The following is a 22,937-nucleotide window of genomic DNA, read 5'->3' as shown; positions in this document are numbered from 1 at the left end:
AAGATAGGACATATGGAGGGCTCATAACTTATATACTATAACTTATATCTCAAATCTCAACCCAGCTCTCCAGCTTGTATTCATGAAGGGGATTTTTATAAAAATGACTCATTTTCTTTTAAAAATAGTATTCTCTCAATGGTACCAGTATCTCATGAATATATATGTATTGAATGACCATGCAATGCTCACAACGAAATTAGTATGAAGATATCTAATTCATTTAACATGTATGTATTGTGAGCCCAGAAATCAACTTAATATGTTCACAATTCATGATTATCAACTCTAATTAGGCACCAATGGAATAAATATGCATATAAGACATCATTAATATCATATCAATCCCTCATTCAGGCATTTCCATCATGATAAAAGAAATTAATGCTCAATAAGATCTATAATAACCATTCAAGCCCTTGTATAGACATTATATCTAGAATAACAACATGTTAATGCACAGATAAGGTCAATGATGTCAAACAAAACCCCTACAAAGACAACATGCAATATCAGATATCAAAAGTCAATGATAACTGAATATAAACCCCCATTGGAACACGCAATTGTAATAATAATCTCAAAATATAAACCTCATAGTTATTTTCCCTTCTTATAGCATGTTTTTCTTATTTATTAACTGCCTAACTCAATTTGAAAGAAGTTAAGCCATAACCTACCTCAAAATGATAAAATTCAAGTCCAAAATGCTTCAACACAGAGCTTTTCCCTTTTGAATAGACTCAGAATCAACTAAAACTTCCAAATATAGCATCTATTCCTTAAAAGAAAGCTAATGATATCCACATTACTCATATTTGAGCCGAATCCAAAATGTGTTCAAAATGAAAGGGGTAGAACTAGAATTTTATTTTTGAAATAGATTTTCAAGGTTATAAGAGTCTACAGTTGAAAATTCATGTGAAAATGAGTTAAAAATGAGGTGCAAAATAAAGAAAACTCAATTTTAAGCTTACCTGTAAAAATCTCAAAATTTCATTTCAAAATCATAATTAAAAAGTGTTTTCGAAGATGTGATCAATGAAAAATAATGCGGATATGAGTTTAGAGGTTATCCACATGGAATATGATGAGGAAACCCTAAAAATGTGCCTTTATCGAAGCTTGGAGGTCCAAAAAGTGGAGCAAAATTGCAAAATTGAGGCTTATATACTGTTCTATGAACAGTGTCTCATCATTGTGGACCCTACCTCACGATCGTAAGGGTCAATGTTGGCTGGACCATTAAATAGGACTACGTTCCTGGCCTAGGATTCACATTCTTGAAGTTCTACTACCCGGACCATCGCATTCGCGATAGCCTCATCTCGTTCACAACAAAGGCATGACCCGATCCCGAATGTCCTCCGCAATTGCGGCCTCCAACTCGCGATCGCGATGAAGGAAATATTCCTTCCCCATGCCGTGACTTGAGGTCCATGTTCACAAAGAAAGACCTGGCATGCACCAAATATCAACAATTTTATTGATTTTACATGTCTTCGAATTCTCCGAATAGACTCTCGAGAGTCGTTCGGGACCCCAAAGAAATGAATCATTTATGCCTCTAGGCTGACTTCGACTTTTTGGACTCAATGGAGACATCATATTTTTGAAAAAAAAAATTATTTTCAATAAATTAACCCACAGGACCTTCTTTTCACTAATTTCTAAACGGAGGATCGAAATGCAAAATAAAGGTTCCGAACTTGAACCCAACCCCTCTACTAACCCAAATTTGATATTTCAAATGTAATGAAACTGTCCAAATCGTCATCTGACACTCAAACATTAAATATTAACCGAAGTCAATTACATGGCTTTTAAAACCTCTAAAAATCGCAAACTCACCAAAATTATTTCTTATAGAATCTGGAACCGTGTCAACTATCGTCACACCCTAAAATCAACTTTTAGCAATGATTGGAAAGACAAAATGGTCATAACACATAAAAATCAAGATTGCACAAATTAGATCATTACAATTGTTTGCCAACTTTGAATGACACGTCCCTAACCTTACGGTCAGCATACTCCTTTGCCTAGTCTGGGATACCAACACTTAGATTGGATGAATCATACCTTTTTCTGAGCTTACTTTACCAAATTAGTGCCCAAAGGCTTCACATCACCTGTCTCAAACCATCCTATGGACGATCTACACCTCCTCCCATAGAGTGCCTCGAATCGAGCCATGTCAACGCCGGAGTAATAGATGTTGTTGTATGAAAACTCACACAACTGCAAGAACTGATCCTAATGGCCACCAAAATTAATCGCACATGCCCTCAACATGTCCCCAAGAACCTGAAACTTGCGAGAAGGACCCGGAGGCATGAGGCAGGACGTTTTATTTAGCACGGAACGAGGTGTAAGTCTCGAGGCGATGGGGCGTAAGCCCTATGAATCTTTAAACTTTTAGTTTATAATATAGTGAAATAGTGTTATAAAGTAAAGTTTATAAATAATAAATTAATAGTTAAAACAATTGATAACATGATTAAACAAACTCATAGAAAATAAAAATTCTAATATAATTTTACAAGTATAAATAAAGAAATGCTATAATGGCTACCCTGAGATGCAAATTAGCTCTAACATCAAAACTTTCAATTAATAAAAGAATCTCTTTTTTTGTAAAATATATTACTATAGTACTACACAATTACATCCCTAAAAGAAAATGATCAAATAAACTTTATTAGTATCCTCATGGTAATTTTGAGATAATAAAACACAATAATTTATTTTCAAATAGCGATTATTTTGAGATGTATGACAAATAATAAAATATAAAATTTTTGAGAAGTATGAAAATAATATGAAGAGTTATAATAAGTGAAGATATAAAATTTGTCTAATTATGTATTTTGAAAAGAAATGTTAAATGATCTTCACCCTCAAAGTGCTTTCAAATAGTAAATATTCAATAGAATGACTTGTTATTTGAGTTATTCTCAACATTCTTATTACAATAACTGAAAAACTATAAAACATCATTTATTTATTAGAGAAGTGGGGTCAATAACGTCAATCAAGGAATTTGGCACATTATTTACCTAGTATTTATTAGGCGAGTCCTAAGCATTGGGTGTTAGGTGTGTTTTGGACGTACAGTCGGATGCGTAAGCCTCACAGAACTAAGTCTCATACCTATGGCTCAATACATTTTGCCAGTGTCCAAAACTATCTTTTAAAACACTGATAGCTTACAACATAAAAATCATGAATTTTGCAGAAGATAAAGGAAAAATACGGAAAAGATTAATTGAAGATTGTCAACAATTCTTATAAATCCTCAAGATGTTTAAAACACAAAGGCATTGAGAAGAATATAAAGGGAGATTTCATATGAGATGTCTAAAGTTTGATGTGACACTTCTTGTTTTTCGGTATGGATGATAGATCTACGGGTAAAATAATCTTCCTGTACTTTGTTTTCATTATATCTACTTCTATTGTGCAACTATATGTACAATTTTGTTTCTATTACTTAAGCACCAAGAATGAGTAAGTGGCAATTATTTTGAAGAATCATAGTTGTAAAAAAAAATCACCTAAAGAAACTTGAAAACCAAAAAGAGCAATTAAGGGGCAGTTTTCTTTGTATTGGATGGGGTGTTCCAAATTCTTCTCTGCTCATCAAAGCTTCCAACTACTGCAGACTGTTTTACATCACCTAGTCGATTTGCAAAAACCTTATAATAAGCTAATGGATCGACATTCTCCAATACTTTCACTGATTTCCCTTGCTTTTCGTCAATAACTATCTGTCCATCTTCAGATTCGGACCCCGAGGCAGTGACTTTTATGTTCTTGACACCAAATGTTGATTTTAGTACAGAATAATCACCAGCCAATACTACTGCTCCAAGGATTTCTCCAAGAAATGTATCCTGTTATTATACAAACCGTAAATAGAAGGAAAATACCTGATTCTGTATGTTGACTGCTAAATGAAGACGTTGCAAAGATTTTTAAACACTTGAAATGTTTAGGATAAATTGAGATGAGATTATATACCATATGCTGGTATTTAGGATGTGCCTTTTGCAGGTAGTGTAACCTTGAGAGCAAACGCCTTGCAAAAATTGCTTCAGGTGTCCTTTTAGTCAGGTTAAGCATTTCAAGAATTTCAGGGAATGCACTGACTTTCTGCTGAATGCCAAGTGGAATAAGAGTGATATTAAGATCTGAACTCAAAACTGTCTGTGCAGCTAGAGGGTCAAGGAACATATTCAGTTCCGCAAATCTATTAGAGGGAACATTGATCACATTTCCCTTCTTAGTGTTATCATTATTCATGTGTCCTCCAACAATCATTATATCCTGCACCAGAAAACAAAAGACAGTGCTATCTCATTAATGAATGTCTACTCTCGATATCTCAAGCTGTAAAATCAAACCATGATCTATTTTCAGCGATGTAACCTTTATGTAGTGGTCAGCCACAGTGTAAGAGATATAGCTAAATGGTACTCCATGATGTTAACATTGTAGCAGTTGGTGATAAAGGATAGTAGAAATAACTGACTTAAGCTACATGACTAGAAAACGTATGCAGCTAGAACCTCATATGCAGTCCAGGATAATATATTAGTACAGTTCTTGAAAGGGTAATGCCCTCTGGATCTTTCTCATAAGACCGAAAGGGTAGAGGAAATGCTTGCCTGGATCGCGTTGGTCATATTCTCGCCTGCAAGAACGATCTTTGCTATATTAGTCAGTGGACCATTGGCTAAAATAGTAATCTTAGATCCTGGTTTCAGTGATTTCACTGCTGATTCCCATACTTCTAGTGCTCGAGGTTGTCTGAGTTCAGGATGATCAGTGTCTCTTAGAGCTCCATATTTCACAGAATTTTCAGCTGTGTATCTGATGTTATTTAGATCAAGCAGATAGATCAGCAAATTTGCACACTAAGATGAATATCATGAAATGTTAATGCTTTTCAAGATCACATATTTTTACAGAAATCTACTGTTCCTCCTTTAGGCAAATGATTTACACTACCTAGACCATGTACCTTCGAGGACTTCGAGGCAAAGAACGAGATAAACCGTAAAGAGTGTCGGAGTCGAGAAATCCACCACAACCTTGTGGGATAACCTTGTTGTACTTGCAGTCACCAACAGCGTAGAAAATAGGATCAGACTGGTTCATTGCAAAAACATCTCCAAGGCCCACGGGAATGTCATCACGACCCATCATATGAAGCAAATCATACACAGAATCAATTGTTGCAGCATTTGCCCAGCCAGTTGGACTCACAATTATAGCCTAAATGATAGAAGATTTTGCACATTGACAATCATGGCTTCCTCAATGTCACTCAAGATAGAGGAAGTTTCTCTTATGAACGTTTAACACATTTTTGGATAAAGAGTTGAGCATGAACTGAAGCAAGTTTTACCACCCATTTAAGAAAATTACTGAAACATAATGCGTTTGGTGAAGTAAAAAGAATTTTCTTTAACATGTCCTGATAGTAAATAAAGCAAGATAACATCTAGATCCAATTTGAATTTTCAGCTGAGGATCTAGTTCAAAATAGAACGTCATTTACCTTCAGATTGATCTCTTCTATTGGCAACTTAAGGAGGTAAAAGAGAGCTAGAAAATCTCCAGCACTCATATCCATATCAAACACAACATTCTTCCCAAGATGCTTTCCCCTGAAATCGGGTTTGTGAAGTACTTTTCTGTAATAAGGAAATTGCATAGAAAAGTTAAACCTCCCGCTGTTCTCTCTTTTGTTTAAGACCTGCAACCATGACAAATATAGTATTAGTTTTGAAATGGTCTATCCTTTTATTTTAATAATGTGTAAGATGAAAATGCCATCGGCAAACATGAGCTCAGAGTAGATAGGAATGAATTGCAGCTCATATTGGTATTATATGAAATACAACCAATTCAGACTTGAAATTAGTAACTTACATCCAGAAAGCTAACGAAAAACTCTCTGTCCAGTTCACTGTTAACATCTTGATTAGGTTTTGCTTTTATAGCAACAAGAATAGGCACTCCTCCTGGACCAAAAACTTCTTTTGTATAACCATCCTGATAAACACCACCAACTCAGAATACATAACGGTACAAATGTTAAGCATAAAGTAGTGAACAAACAACCAGAAAGGAAACGAAGGAAATGATATATCAACCCATCTCAAACTCATCTTAGTTAATTGAAAACATGAATAGTCACACCATAAGGAGTTAAAATCATGTTTTCGCAAGTTACGACTAATATCTTATTTAATACAGACAACAACTAAAAACCATTATCCAATAATGACCTGTAACAGTTCATCACCTGACATCTGCCTCTCCTGTTCTTTTTTATGCAAAATGGATCACGAAGTTTTGTCTGAACATGGCCGCTATGAACTCCATTTCGTGCTACGCTGAACTTTGGAGTTATATGACCATCAAATAGTGGATTTGATCCGTCAGGAATCCCATATGGCTTGTTTGAAGTAATTACAGTGATATTGATATATTCCATTTCTGCAAATTCATTTTCTCCGTGCTGATTGTGCTGTTTCTGCATGATTGAAGCAGCTACACCAGACATAAAGGAGTCCCACATAAAATAACTCTGCGTTTAGCAACACAAAATAAATCTGCATTTAGCAACATTGTCATCAGTAAATCCCATTTTCACTGATGTTTTCATATATACCAAGCTCAACATTTCTAAAATATTACCATGTTGAATTGGTCATCAAACCAAGTATCACGAGCCATTTTCAGAGACTTGAAACAGTATTGTGCCTCGTAAGTGTGCTGATTCTTCTCAAAAGTTTTAATAAACTTTCCAGTTACGGGAATGGTGTTTGTGGCATCCAATGGGACAAGTGTAACTTGAATGCCTGAATGAAATACCTACACCATAAGGGAATGATGACAGTTACTAACTATTAGGATTAGTTACAATACATCTATATAAAAGAACATGCAGTGGAACGTCGATTGATTTTTGTATACCTGATATGCAGCAAAGGGATCCATAAAGAAGTTGAACTCTGCATAAGGGTTACTTGTGTAATCTGTGAACAAATTGCCAATGTCACCACATTGCTGAGCTTGGCAAGAGGAGCTGACATTTTGTGGACAGCAACCTGTAGGATTTTTTGACCTTACACCACCTCCCATTATGTAAATGTGTTCGATATTTTTCTTTAAATGTGGATTACTTTGGAGAAATAGTGCAAAATTTGTATGTGATGCAATGAGGAAAACCACTGTGGGCCCAGATGAAATTGTGTTGATCATTACTTGCTGCGCTGTTGGCTGTCGAAGAGGTGAATAATGTCTCTTCCCCTATTGTGAAGTGAAAGATTAACATGTTATGAAAACATTTTAAACGTGGGGGAACTAAGTAATAGAATTGAGCTTCTTCAAATAGTTGCATTAGTGCCAAGTCTAGGGATTCACATTCAGCACCTTCACAAGTAAGGTTCTTCACTATTCATATCCAAGAATCAGTTATATAATATTTGCGACACGCTATTACTTTCTTATGCTATATGCCATATCATTGTGACTGACTGCCAGGCAAAAAAGACAGATTTAAGTAGGCAGTTGCCTTTGGTTGATTAACTGATTTTCTGCCGTTACATTCAATCATACTGCAGACTGAAGCTAAAGTGTCTAATTGTACTTCTTGTGTAAAACCAGAAACGAGAGATAACAGTTAGGCTAAAGATAGCCCGTGCTTTACACAGGAGCATCAGATAATTTGAAATGAACAGAAAGGTGGAGACAAAAGTGATTACTTTTGTATCCTAGATCAACAATCCTATTAATGTGATTAAGGCAGCTATACAAAGTTATCCTACATTCAGTTTTAGTGCGAAATGGTACCTGTGGGAGGAAGCTCTTTCTGAATCCAAAATTTGAGTCAATGTCCAAACGTCCTCCGGTACCCACAGGAATAGCTTGTCTGTATCTACAATACCCAGCTGTACCATTTCCCTAACAAATCAGTGAACAGTTAGTACATTCAAGGAAAATTATGGAGATGTATAACTTATCAGCAATTTGACATTAAAACATATGTTTTTTTTAAATTGCAAAAAAAAAATAAAATAAAATAAAATTCACCTGATCAATTATAGGGAGATATCCCCCAACATTTGGCAGAATGGTACCACTGGGAAGTATTCCACCTTCACCTCCCACACCAACAGCAATATCGTCACGCCCCATCATGTAAAGCATGTCATACACCTGATTTACAGCATGTCCTGCATCACTCCATGCGTTTGTGCTAATAGTTATTGCCTGCAGCAAAAATCTCCCTCAAGTAGTTTTATAGGAAAACTTACGTTACGAGCTGGTAGTATGCCTCTATTGCACGAATTATCAAAGGGATTGCCCCCTTCCAAGTTATATCATTTTCCCTGACATGCTTTAAACAAACAAAAAAAATAATGGTACAAGTTGTTTGATCCCTAGTCATGACTTCAAACAATTGTGACACTGCTTAGTTTTAAAAGTTGTTCAAAAGAGAGTAAGTCTTTAGCAACTTTTAGTTATTCCTATGAAAGCCAGAATAGAAGATTGCGAAGACAGTATTAAATTACCTGATTTAACAAGTGTAGTTAATCTAATCATTATTAGCACTCTAATTTAAGGAAGCAACTCTTATTTAACAACTACTCTATAAAAAGAAATTAAAGCTAATTGAATTGGATCACAAAATAAGGACTAGACAGTTTTGATCCCACCTTTAGCGTGAAAAGAATTCTCAACATAGACATGTACACAGAGAGATTATAGCTGATATCCAAAAATCAAAGGTGAAGATAAAAAAAAGAGAAAGGAATATACACCAACCATAACACAACAATAATGCCTCAACCCAAGCTAGTGGGCATTTGGCCCCTGGTGAACAAGTAATACACAACAACAACAACAATGACAACAGCAACAACAAATACCCAGTGTAGTCCCACGCAGCACTTACCCTTACCTCCTAGAGATGGAGAGGAGAACAAGTAATATATTTATATGACAGCCTCAGCAAGAATAGAAACAAGAGTGAGTAAAACCTTTAAGTCCATTTGTGATGTGTTAAGCTTCAAAAGGTACAATAGAGCAAAGAAATCATCAGTATCCATATCTGTATCCACAAGAATTCGATGACCCTTTACTCCACTTGCCAACAATATTACCACCATCATTATCATTAGGACAACTTTACGTAAAAACAACACCTTCTCTTTCTCCTTCATCACAACTAATTAAGCTCAAATTCTTTTTTGGGCCACAGATCAACTGGCTATGTTGTTGTTGTATTCAAAGTATTAATGGAAATAAACAGTGGGGGTAGGAACTGCACATAACAGTTGGACTGGTTGTAGAATTGTTGAAGAGAAAGCATGTGCAACATATTTTATAGACAGCATAAAACAAATTAAGTAGCAATTTAAATCATCAGCGGTTAGAAAGTAACACTCTGCTCTACAAAGTACAATTTTGTCTGAGCTCCACTAATTGGAATCTAAATTGCTCGGCCTCTTCAAAAATGTTGATGTACTTGTATCGGATCCTCTAAGAATACACTACTTTCGAAGGATTCGATATGCACCCGAATGACAATTTTTGAAACATCCGAGCAACATACTTTGGAATTCTCGCTAGGATGTTCCACTTTAGAGTTAAAGTACTTTCTGGCAAAGACGACATCATTAATTTTGACGTTCAAATATGAAAGAGTACTTACTATGCAACATAATTTTTTAGTAGTTTTCATTAAGACTTCCACTTAACCAGTTTAAATAGAGCAGACTAACTATAAGTTTCAATTTATTTATGTGATTTTGAAATATAAAGAAGATTTTTGAATTGTGTGGTATTACATGTAGAATGCGTCAAAACCAATACTTTAATTTTTTCCTCCTAAACATGTCACGTGAAAAATTAAATTAAATAAATATTTCTTTTTAAAATAAACTAAAAAAAAATGACAAATTACTTTATCTTCAACCGATATATAGAAAGAAACTAAGTTTTCTACAAAATCAGTCGTCGTATAAAATTGTACGTTATATATCCGTCATTGGGTTGTCATTTTCATAAAACATGTATACATCCTTCATTAGTGCAAAAAAAAAAGTCCATTTTTTTAATTAAAGCGCATGTTTTACGTTGTTTCACAATATACAAATATAATAACTTTATATAGCTTTTTTGGTATATATTTATTTTGTTCCTTTTTACTTGTCATGTATGGAATTTACACAAAATTATTTAATTTTTGGCCCCATTAATAAAAGTTGTGATACTTCTGCTCTGCCACATTCCTCCTCCTTCTTCTTCTCTGTTATCTTCATACGTGCAGCAAGAAATCGAATACTCATTTATTTTGGTTGAAGAGACTTGTAGGATATCATTTTTTAGTTTTGTTGAGCTTCTTATTTTGTACAAGAAAATACAGTGGGTCTATTAGTTTTTGAACTTTTAGTTGAATTTAACAAATAAAATTAGAGAAAACTACGAGCATAACAAACTTAAGGCCTTAATTAATGGATTCGATTCCTTTTCATTTTCTTTCTCTTTATTTTTCTGAAGTTTTTATTTAGATTAGTGATACATGACAAAGATTAAATTTAATAATTAAGATTTAGTTATCCAAAATAAATCACTAATTATAATTTAGATAATAATTAAAGTATATTATTTGGTTTCACAAATTATTGTAATCTCACGATCTTAGATAGGGGAAAAAAATTGCCTTCCTAATTGTTTTTTTCTCTACGCACATCCATCTTTCAATTTCTTCTAGAATTAATTTTTTTGCCGCATTTTTTTATTGAAACTTTCTCTTTAACAATTATCTTCAGAAAATTGATTTTCACAATAAAAATGTGGAGAAAATACGAGAAATAATTGGCTCTCCATTGGCAAATGTTTAAAGAAAAAGTTCCAAAAAAGGCAATAAAAATTAACTTACAAAAATAAAATAACTAAAGTTGCGTAGGAAAAAATAATGGAGAGAAAAATTGATTTTCTATATTTATGGACAAGATAATACTATGTTGCTAAGATTGTGGGATTATAATAATTTTTAAAATCAAATAATATAATTTAATTGGTATCTAAATCATGATTAGAGATTTACTTTGGACATGTAAATTATAACCATTAAATTTAACCTTTGTCATGTGTCTCTAATCCAAGTAAGAAGTTGGAAAAAAATAAAGAAAAAGGAAATGGAGAGGAGCTAGATCGCCATAACAATATTTTTGTTATGAAATAACTAAGAATAAAGAAGAATAGTAGAGAGAGAATAGATAGTAATTCTTATTTCTTTGAGGGATGAGAAATCATAAGATTGAGGATACAATGAACAAAACACCTCTATTTATAGAGGAAAATATTCCTAGTTTCTCTCTAAAAGATAGATATTTCATATCCTAGTAGATATAAACTAGATCTTGATAAATCTTATATATATTCTTGATAGACATTCACTATAATGTAAATACATTCATAACACTCCCCCTTGAATGTCTAGATAGATAATGTGACTTGTTAAAACCCTACTAGAAAAAATCCAGTGAGAAAAAAATCTAGAAGAAAAAAAAGTACACATCTCTAACAATACGTATTTCGTCTGCCTCATTAAAAACCTTAGAAGGAAAACCTAGTGGGACAAAACCTTGAAAGGAAAAAAGAGTACAACGCACATTTGTTTCCCCTGATGAGAATATCAATGAACCTTTACATCCCAATCTTGTGTACCATCTTCTTGAAAGTTGCAGTTGGAAGAAACTTGGTGAATAAATCAGCCATATTGCCACTTTAACGAATTTATTGCACGTTAATATCACCATTATTTTTGTAGCTCATGTGTATAAAAAAACTTTGGCAAAATGTGCTTCGTTCTATCTCCTTTTATGCATCTTTCCTTAAGTCAGGGGTGGATCTAGCCTTGCGGGTGTAGGTTCCCAGGAACCCTCAAGTATTTTCGTATACCTTGTAATTATATTAAAAATCTATTAAATATATAAGAATAATAAGTGAGGAACCCATTAACAAAGTTGTTAGTTGGCTTAATGGTTCAAAAAGGGTTGAAGAAATGCCTCACATGCTATACCCAAGTTTGAATCTCCTTTCTAAGATCACTTTTATTTTATTGGGAACCTACAAACATAAAATCCTGGATCCGCCTCTACCTTAAGTTGTGTTATCCATGTTGTATTATCTTCATATAAAATCATGGATACTTTTTCACATTTCAAACCACCTTTTTCTCAAATGAGATGTATCATAGACTTCAACCACACTCATTCTCGACTTGCTTCATGAATAGCTATTATCTCAGGATGGTTCTATGAGGTAGCTACGATAGACTGCTTTGTATATCTCCAAGATATGGCAGCATTCCTAAATATAAACACAAAGCCTGTGTGAGATCGAGCTTTATGCGGGTTAGATAAGTACTCAGCATCAGCATAACCAACAAGATCGGGACTGCAATCTTTAGAATAAATAATTGCATAGCGATAGTCCCTTTTAGATACCGTAATATATGTTTGATCCCATTCTAATGTCTCCTAGTCGGAGTAGAACTATACATTGCTAACAGATTAACTGAAAAGGCTATATCAGGCCTTGTGGTATTTAAAAGATACATTAGTGCATCAACTGCACTAAGATATGGTACTTCATAACCAATCCACTTTGATATATTTCTCATTTCAGCAAATAATATATTGCTTTTGAAGACTTATTTATAAGGATAATAAATAAATTTCTCAAAAACTTTATATGCTTCAAGCATTTTGAATCCTTTAGGGATTTTCATGTAGATTTTTGTCAAGCGACACTATTCAACATTTCATGTATGACATCTACTAGTGTCTGGACTACAAACCAAATAAACACTATTCTTACCAAGATGCATCATTTCATGTCACTTGATAAATGTTTCTACGTCAGCATGATTAAATAAACATAGAATTCAAATTCCGTAATCTTGTACAGTATTGCGCCACTATTATATCACAGATATCATCGATGATATATTATTTTATATTAGTTCATAATGTTTTAAGATCTCATCACTTTATTATTTTTAGGTACCTGAACCTCTCATAAGGTTTCATGAAGTGTTATGTCCTAGGCTCTTCAAGAGCACATTGCCTTCTTATTATGATTATTTGCTCCTTATCCTTTTCAAGGATTATTTGTTTTGAGATCTTCAAGAGCACATTGCCTTCTTATTTGTTTCATGAAGTGTTTTGAGATCTACCATGCTTTACGCATGCATAGACTTTATTCTTTAGGGATAGAAAATAGGAGCACTTGCAGCTTAATATAAGATGCTTTCGAGATTTGACTTGAATTATCTTTTGAATGAAGATCTGATGATAATTCCTAACATATTTCATAGCTTTTTATAATCTCCCCCTTATGTTAGGAAAACTAACATACATCCTCCATCTTATTTGAGGAATCCATCTTTGTGCATCATGGTATATTCAATAATCGTATACTGCTATCTAAACTATTAGATAGAATAGTTGGTTCCCGACCTTGAACCAATTAAGAGGGAAGAAATAATCATAATTTATTGGTCTAATGCATACAAGTTCTATTGTATGCAACATATCATATTTCAGACCAGCATTTGAAACTTTATTCTCCTTAGTATTGGTTTAGCTATTTATCGAAGGCATTCAATGCCAAACCATCATCATCAAGATGAATTGTCTTGATTACACAATCTAAAAGTTATGCTCTTAACTCAATTTTATTGAGCAAGCAACTTTACGAATATCAAACTGCAGGTTGACAATAAATGTACAAGTAATCATCTTATATCGATGCATCTTAATAGATCACATGACTGGTGAACGAGTCCATATCACCTTTTATACTTTTTAGGTTTTGAGGGATCAAATCCCAACATTAGTTGGTCCAACCAACTTATCATGAGAACAAACGACATAAACAATTCTTGAAGAATCTTCTCGTTCTTCAATACATGTCTAATACTCAATATGCATATTTTTGAGATATCACAATCATTCATATCTAACTTATGAACTCATTTATAGTAGTAACACAAGTTACCATGAGATACATTGTTTTTTCTTTAGTAAATTTTAGATTTACTGTTACATGAATAAATTTTAGATTTACTACTTCAGAAGTAGATTTTAAAATAACTCTTCTCAATTTATTCAGACTCTTTCGGAGGTGAGTTATGATATCATCACAATCAAGTGCACATTTGTATTGAAACAATTGAAATCCTTATTCTCCAGGAATAGAATATAATCATGCCTTAAGTCTATCAAACTTTGATAGCTTATAACCTCTTTCATGAGATTGCAACTTCAAGAGTAAATCGAGGCATACATGTGATTGGAGAGAATTTTTCTCTAGCATGTATTATAATCATAATAAGCGTGTGAAAATATCATCACTTTTGATGATCATTATCATATTGTCCCTCCATGCATATATTCGTGCATTCAATCACTTGTCTTCTTTCAAACATATTATGCACTGCTACCACATTCAACTTAGAGAATGGAGCATGTTCAATAGGACAATCACTTGTTTTCTTTCAGATATATTATGCACTGCTACCACTTTCAATTCATAGAATGAAGCATGTTCAATGGGACATGTCACATGACTTTTCACCAAAAATACATTATTTTTGCCTTAGCCATTATAATATCATCAATATGGTGCACTGAGATTCAAACTCAAATACTCAATATTTTATCCACATAAAGGCGTCTTACACATAAATCGATGGGACTTAAATCCAATATCTTTATCATGGTGCATCGAAACTCTATCCTAATGTCTTATCCTTTTTAGTGATGAGATAAAACTTAAATTCATCATCATATCTTTTAGCAATATTGTTCTTCATGAACAAATTTAAAGCATAGGTGGTTTCAAACCAATTATTTTTTCTCAAATCCAATATTAATTATATTATTAGTAGCAAAAGATAAATAACATAAGGAATTACTAATCTTGAAATTACATTTAGATTTGTAATCTTATCTTGTTTGACAGAGTCTTGTTTTCACATGGTAGCAATTGGTTATAAAATTATCACATATAACAAACACAATAAATATTTTTCTGTGACACTATAGCTATATAATTTAAAAATAAAAATAATCTCATACAGTAACCTCCTATAACGTCTTCATGCAAAGGCACAATAAAGTTGAATGAAGCGAGGAAATAGGACATAGCAACGGGGACTGAGGAAAATATGGATTGATTTGAACATAATTTCTATATTGTGCTTATTTCGTTGATAGATGTGAGATTGAACTGAGTTACATCCTTAGTACTTGGTATGAACTGTATAACTATAATAACAAAAAGAAAAACGAAGGCTATTAGTTAGCCGTATTAGTATTTGACGTCACTTACTGACATAAATATAAACTCAAAGGCAAAACCTCGTGCTGATAACGTGTTATGAAATATAAAGTTAGAATAACAAGAATAAATAAAGAGAGAAGAAAGGGTTTTCTTCATTGTAAATGATCCCTCAAGAGAAATAAAGAAACCTCCTCTCTTTATTTATTTTTGTTATTCTAACTTTATATTTCATAATAATTCTAAAATAATCACAAAGCACAATAAAAATAGCAATATTTTAGTGGGTCTTTATCCTTACTTATTTTTCTTTTTTTTTCTCTCTCTTCTATCTCTAACCTTTATTTCTCTTTTTTTTTTTCTCTTTTTTTTTCGTATCCTTCTTTTCAATTTTTTTTCTCTTCTACTTTTAGCATTTATTTTAATCCTTTTTATCTTCATTAATACAAATTGTATTTGTATTTATGTTCTATTTTCGTCGATACACTTGTTTTTTAAAAAAGTTCTATTATATTTGTATTTGTAATTTGATCACATATTGTATTTGCATTTGTAATTTTATTTATTTGTATTTGAATTTGTAGTTGATTGCATCATTTTCATTTTTAAGCAATTGAATAAGAATTATTATTTTTCTTTCTATGCGCACTTGTATTTATATTTATTGATACAAATAGTATTTTGTTGATACAAATTGAACAATAAAAGTACAAATGATCATTCTTTTTTTTTTTTTTTTGAATTTTTGAAAATTAAGTCTATGTCGAGCACAAGTCATGGATGATAATGAAAATATCACAATCACTTATTGTATTTGTATTGACACCATCATTTATATTTTTGTATTCATTGATTGGAACCATCCGAATATAAATGATATCTTTTTATACAATTCTATTTTCGTTGATGCATTTGTATTTTAAAGAATCATTTTGTATTTATATTTATAATTGACTACCTATTGTATTTGTATTTTGTGATTTTATTTTAGTTGTATTTGTATTCTATTTTCATTGATGCACTTGTAAAAAATTATTTTGTATTTATATTTGTAATTTGGTGGCATATTGTATTTGTATTTGTAATTTCATTTATTTATATTTGAATTTATAATTGACTGCATCATTTGTATATTTACAACTAAAAAAAGAATTATTATTTTTCTTTCTATGAACACTTGTATTTATGTTCATTGACACGAATTGTATTTCATGGATACAAATTGAACAACATAATTACAAATGTTACATTTGTATCAAATGATTATGTTTATATAACTAGAATCATTTATATAATTAGAATCATACAAATACAAATGATACTTGTTTATTGTCACAACCCAAACCACCAAGTCATGTCGGACACTTACCTACACCTACTCTAGATAGGATAAGCCTGAATATCCCACATTCAACCAAATGTGGAAGTTACTATGATATTATACACTTTATTAGTGTGATGTCCACCGTTCGAAAATTCAATCAAGTGGAAATAAGATTTCTCATTTAATTCTTTTCAAAACTTGTTTTAATACATCAAATATGAAAAGTAAATGCAAAACATAACTATAAGTGACTCCCAAAACCTAGTCTAAATTGGTACAAGAGCACTTGAAAAAGAGTAGGAACATTCATGATGCAACATCCATGTAGAATAAAGATGATAGGAGCTGCTGTTGAGAGATTCTCGTCATAGCTATTGAAACTTCAACTGACCTGCACCAATGGCTATACCCTTGAGTGGAGGTATAGTAAGTATAGCATCAATACAACCACATGTATTGGTAAGTATCATCATCTGACCAGGGTTAGAAATAATTAGCATCAATAATAAATATGAAAAAAACATAACATCAAATAAAGTTTTGGTTCTAACCCAACTAAGGAGTCCTCAACATATCATCCTAGCATCTCTGTGACCTACCTATCATTTAATATTTTTATACATATTTGTCCTTTAACTTAATATTTTATATATCTTTGTCCGCTGACTTAATATTTTTTATATCTTTGTCCTTTGACTTAACATAATTCAACCTAACTCTTTTCTCCTTAACACCGACCCATTTTATGGTACCTATAATTCTTTAAGCTATAAGCAAGTAAGAGTATTGGTACTCACAATTAAAAACATCAAAGTACCACCTTCCTTAAATATCATAAGTTCCAGCAATCATATTATACCATAACCGATTTTTTTGAGGGACCTTAGAATCTTACATATGACCAAAGTCCGTACAAGGGACCTAATTTACATTCATAAATTCTCTTCCATCATTTACCATAACTACAAAACACATATATGTATGTATGTATGTATGTATATAAATCTATAAATAACATTCATACATATGAATTAATGCATGTATGCAAGATGTATGCATCATCTCTTACCCTTCTCAATATCATCATCATATCTATACCGATATAGTACATAATTCATATCACAATTATCATATTTGTACCAGCATGGTACTCAAACCATATCACAACAAAAACATTCGTACTAGAGTAATATCCAATCCATATCATCTCAATATATCAGTATAGTACAAATGAAATACAATGCAGTAAATGAGTTACAAGGCATGCTAGAAGGCAATCATAGATGTCAAGAGCTTAAAAGACGAGATAGTAAATAAAAAGATATTAGGATTAGCTACTTGGCATTATTTTTATATTGTCAAGATCAATGATTTACACAATTTAGAAGATAACGTGAAAATCTCAAGGTTAGGTGAACTTAGGTAATGAAAGCACATAGGGGAGCTTGGTAAGTTGTGATCTGGATATATATATGTAAAGATTAAGGTTAATGATCAAATGAGTCAGGAAATTGTTGTAGTACTTAGATTTTCTTGGCTTGTGGACTTGACATCTATGATTACCTTCTAGCATTCTCTGTGACTCATTTACTACATTGCATTTCATTGATGTGTTGGGATAATATGGGTTGGGTATCATATCAACAAAGATATGCTTATTGTGATATGGATCAAGCACCACATTGATACAAATATGATTGTTGTGATTTGATTTAGGTACTATGCCAGTATGAATATAATGATAATGTTAAGAAGGGCAAGAGATAATGCGCATATCTTGCATGCATTTATTCATTCATATGCTTGAATGTTATTCGATATTATACATATATGTTCTCATACAAGTTTTCTGGTTGTGGTAAATGATGGAAGGGAATTTTACGAATGTAAATTAGGTCCTCTGTGCAGACTGAGTTAGAGGTGAGGTATTATGATTCCCTGAAAGAATAAATTATGGTATAATAAGATGGGGGGAAACTATGTTATCTTTGAATATTAGTATAGTAGGCTTGCTTAATTGTAGCTTAAAGAATTAGAGGTACTATAAAAATGGATCGATGTGAAGGGAGAATGGGTTATGTTGGATTGTGTTAAGTCAAAGGACAAAGATATATAAAATGTTAAGTCAAAAGAAAAAAATATACAAAATGTTAAGCTAAAGAATAACGATATATGAAAATTTAAATGACAGGTAGGTCACAGAGATGCTAGGATAATATGTTGATGACTTTTTAGTTGGAGTTAGAATTGAGACTTTATTTGATGTTATAATTTTTCTGTATTTTTTATTAATGTTAAGTGTTTCTAACCTTGGTCGGCCGATGATGCTTACTAGTACGTGTGGTTCTACTGATGCTATACTTACTATACCTCCACTCAGAAGTATAGCCATTGGTGTATGTCAATTGGAGTTTCTATAGAAGCAATACCAATCTCGCAGCAACAACTCCTATAATCTCTATTTTACGTGGGTGTTGCATAGTGGATGTTCCTACTCCTTATCTAGTGCTCTTCTATCTATTTAGGTTAGGTTCTAGGGATTCACTTGTAGTTATTTTTTTGCATTTACTTTTTATATTTAAATGTATTAAAATATATTTTGCAAAGAATTAAATGAGAAATATTATTTCAATTTGATTGGATTTTTGGATAGTGGACATCACATTAACTAAGTGTATATTGTAGTAAGATTTGTATTTGATTGAATTATGGGGTATTCAGGGTTCTCCTAGTGTAGGTAGGTGTCCGGCATGACCCAGTGGGTTAGGTCATGAAAAAGATAGTATCAGATCCCAGGTTATCGATCTTTCTATGCAAGAGAAAATATTGAGTATATTCCTATGTTTGGTGTGTTAACGTCCATATCAAATCAATAGGAATCAATAATGCATCTAGGAATCTATATCACTTTTTTCTTTCCTATCGTGCCATCTTAATATTTTGTCCCCGAGTTAAGTTCAATTGGTATCTAGACGATTTCAATTGGTATCTCAATCATCACATTTGGGACTACATGGTTCTAATTGATCTTTTAATACGTAAAGGATGGAACAAGACTTTTAACCCATAGAGATTAATAAGAAACATAGGAAGTAATGCTTTGTTTGATATGGTGTTAAGTACTTGGGGTATAATAATTATGTGTTAAAAATGTACTAAGTGGATTATTGATTGTGACGTATGTAATTTATTTTTGATGCTTAATGTCTCAAACATGGTGTGTTAATAGTATGCGTGTGGTTGTGTGATGTGTAGTCAAGCAGATTGGCGGATGTAAGGATCGAGTATGATCCCAAGTGTCTTCATTTCTTCATCCTGAGCCACGACTTATCTCACCATGATTTGAAGTACTACTTGACTTCTATATAATCTCGCATAAACCATCCAAGTGACTGACTGTTAGTGTAACTCCTTTGAAGGTAGTGTATTGCGTGAGTAAGAAGGTTGATGGAAGTATAGCGCTAATTAAATTGATAAACAAAAAATGGTGTTAGTGTTGGTTCAGAAACAATAGGATTGTGAATTCAATATATATGATGTTTAAACAAGAGGTTATTATGATTCTAACACTTGCATAAAGAGGAATATTATGTAGGAAAGAAACTGATATTGGGTAAGGAATAAAAATAAAATCAAAGTCACTAGAGGCTACCGCTGCAGCGTTAAAAGTGAAATTTGGCCAGTCATTTCCTTATTTTTGCAATGTTAAAGCATTGCAAAGAAAGCCCATTTTTATGATAATAAAATAACAAACATATATTCAACATGAATTATAAGAAAGTATGATTATTCTTAAAAGGGTTGGAGAGAAAAACGTCTAAAAGGTGCAAAAAATTAAAAGGGTAATTATTTGTTACATGCCCTAAAGGGGGAAAACCTGTAGGAACCCTTGGGGGTTGCAACACACAGCGAGGGACTAGGTCTCTCAAAATCAATCACAGGAAAAGTACACAAAAATAACTAGGAAGTAAGAGACAGTGCAGGAAGAGTAAAAAACACAAGAATTTTTATGTGAAAACCCAAGAAGGGAAAAACCATGGCTTGCCCTCACAAGCACCAAAGAAATCCACTATAATCAACCTCTTGAGTATATTCTAGATTTCAGCCTACCTCTAGGTTTCTTTTGCTAGAAGAAACTCTACTACAAGCTCATCTTGGTAACTCTACCAAGGAATCTCTACGTTGACTAACTTTAATCTGCCTCACACTTAGGCAACTCTACCTAAGCACTCTCTACTCAAAGAGAAAAATACTAATTTTATAGCATGAGTATTTTAGCTACAAATCAATACTAACTCAAGAACAATTTCTCACTCTTTAAGCATGCTACAATGATCAGAACATGAGCAGTCTTGAAATAAGGTTTTTGTTGCCTTTTTTCACTCTTTGTAATTGTAAAAAAATATTTGATGAAGAGTTGTCTCTTTTATTTTATAGATAAGTGATTATTAGGTTTGAATGATCATTGGACTAGATTTCGTAATCAGTACAAAATAGCAACTTCATGTTTGTTACACAAGAGGACAAAACTCATGGCCACTAGGGCAACACTAACATGTAAAATAGTTTTTAAAGAGAGATCAGGTCAAGCACACAAATTGGAATTCATTCATTTTTTAGCAGTTAAGTACCAATACCATATACCCAAAAATCAACATATAATTGTGTTTAAAGGCCATAAGAGAATCAAAGACTAGAAATTACACACTCGAACTCAGGTAGAAGGGGGCTTAGAGGAGAGTGATATTTGCAACATGTCCATTCTAGTAGCCTCAGCAGCATGAGCATCCAACAATTGTTTGGTAAGAGTTTTAACTTTAGAATTTAACCTTTGAACCTCACCAGTTAGTTTTGCAACCTTTTTCTTTAGCCTTTAAGTTTGCATTTTTTGCTGCCAGTTCCTCAGTGGCACCTGGGCTTTAATCTTAGCTTATCTTATGAGAATCCCATGGTGTAATAAAATTCCCTTATCTCATTTTCAAAAACCATTGGTGTTGTTTCCTCAAATAGATATAACCATCCTTGATGCCTGACATATGTTATCAACTTCACCATCCCAGGTTTCTCATAAATTCTAGGATAAAAACCTCTTCCTGACAAAAATTTCTGTGTTCTAAAGTTTTTAATCCTTCTTTCTCTAGACATTTCTTTCTTTTCCTTTTCTTTTTTCTTTCTTTTGAGCTACTACTTGGCTCTTTTTTCTCATACATCCATGTTCTTATCTTTTTGGGACCGAGTCCTTTAGAGACTTTTTTTATTTTCACATCTATATGCTTCTTCTTTCTTACACCAGGACTGTCAGATTTTGAATCATAGGACCTAGTCCTTTAATCATCATGAAGTTCTAGTCTTTTCTTCCTATATGTAATAATAATATCAGAATCATTTTCCTCATTTGAAAGTAATACAAACTCCCTATTCCTTTTCAAATCATCATTTTCTTCTGCTATTTGCTCTTTCCCACTTCCAGAACTTTCCTTGGAATCATGTCCAAGTAAAAATGAATTTTTATCTACCCAATTTATGCTGCTGAATGGATCAGACTTTTATTATAGGAATTTCTTCATCAACTAGCTGGAAAAATATGGGGTTTGACTTAGAGAGGATAGGATAACTCGATTCTTGTAAATTCTCAAAAATTTCAGTACCTTTCAATTCCTTAGAAGGAACATGGATTTAAGGAGCATTAGAGGATTCTATTTTTCTGAGGAAGGGGGAATTTTCTAATATAGAATTTCCTTGTTCAATTTTTGAGTCATATTTTTGATTTAAGTCAACATCCAAAGCTAACTCAGCAAGATTTTTACCGGAGTCTAGAGTTTCAACTAGAATGGTTTCACTAAGAATCTTAGGAATTTAAGAGGAAAGACTGATGGGTAAGGTATTTTTTGACTCTTCACATTTGTCGTAGACTAGCAGCTTTTATTCAGATAGGAGAGAAAATATGAACTTTTTAAATAAGAGTTTTATGAATTTTTAAGGCACATTATTTTGGTACTAACCCGAGAGATAGGACCAGGTCCCTCTCTTTCTTGAGTGAATTCTCAACTTGTGATTGCTTTAATTGTTTTCTCCTAAAGTTGTCCCTATGGGTGCAGACCTGCAAAGGTATGGTACTGAGTTAGACAAAAATAAACCTACCTTATTAAGGATACTTGTCTCCTAAGTATAGACAATTTTGAGTGGAAACATTGGATCACAAGATAGGTCGGGTTGATTAGATCAATCCTGGTCTAGC

General features: G+C 32.7%; 1 protein-coding gene across 1 annotated transcript; it reads right to left on the bottom strand.

The window, feature by feature from the left end:
• Window positions 1-3,025: 3,025 nt before the first annotated feature.
• On the bottom strand, window positions 3,026-9,730 carry LOC107842165. Its single transcript, XM_016685923.2, has 12 exons — window positions 9,060-9,730; window positions 8,110-8,289; window positions 7,870-7,980; window positions 6,991-7,326; window positions 6,712-6,888; window positions 6,317-6,601; window positions 5,941-6,063; window positions 5,567-5,764; window positions 5,027-5,280; window positions 4,671-4,875; window positions 4,024-4,329; window positions 3,026-3,896 (listed from the first exon to the last, which is right to left on the bottom strand). The coding sequence occupies exons 1-12, from the start codon at window positions 9,240-9,242 to the stop codon at window positions 3,588-3,590; spliced, it is 2,667 nt and encodes an 888-aa protein (XP_016541409.1). The 5' UTR covers window positions 9,243-9,730; the 3' UTR covers window positions 3,026-3,587.
• Window positions 9,731-22,937: the final 13,207 nt, after the last annotated feature.

The sequence above is a fragment of the Capsicum annuum genome, chromosome 1 (assembly GCF_002878395.1).
Source record: "Capsicum annuum cultivar UCD-10X-F1 chromosome 1, UCD10Xv1.1, whole genome shotgun sequence".
Taxonomy (NCBI): domain Eukaryota; kingdom Viridiplantae; phylum Streptophyta; class Magnoliopsida; order Solanales; family Solanaceae; genus Capsicum; species Capsicum annuum.
Note: the sequence above shows the minus strand (reverse complement) of the source record. Positions and strands in the feature narration are given on the sequence as shown.

Bases quoted from the DNA above. Each gene is read 5' to 3' on its own strand.
- LOC107842165 (XM_016685923.2), bottom strand. From the start codon at position 9,242: ATGAAGGAGAAAGAGAAGGTGTTGTTTTTACGTAAAGTTGTCCTAATG. The intron at 5,765-5,940 runs GTAAGTTACTAA...TCATGGTTGCAG, and splicing joins TTTTCGTTAGCTTTCTGGAT to GTCTTAAACAAAAGAGAGAA. The intron at 3,897-4,023 runs GTATATAATCTC...GTATAATAACAG, and splicing joins ATCCTAAATACCAGCATATG to GATACATTTCTTGGAGAAAT.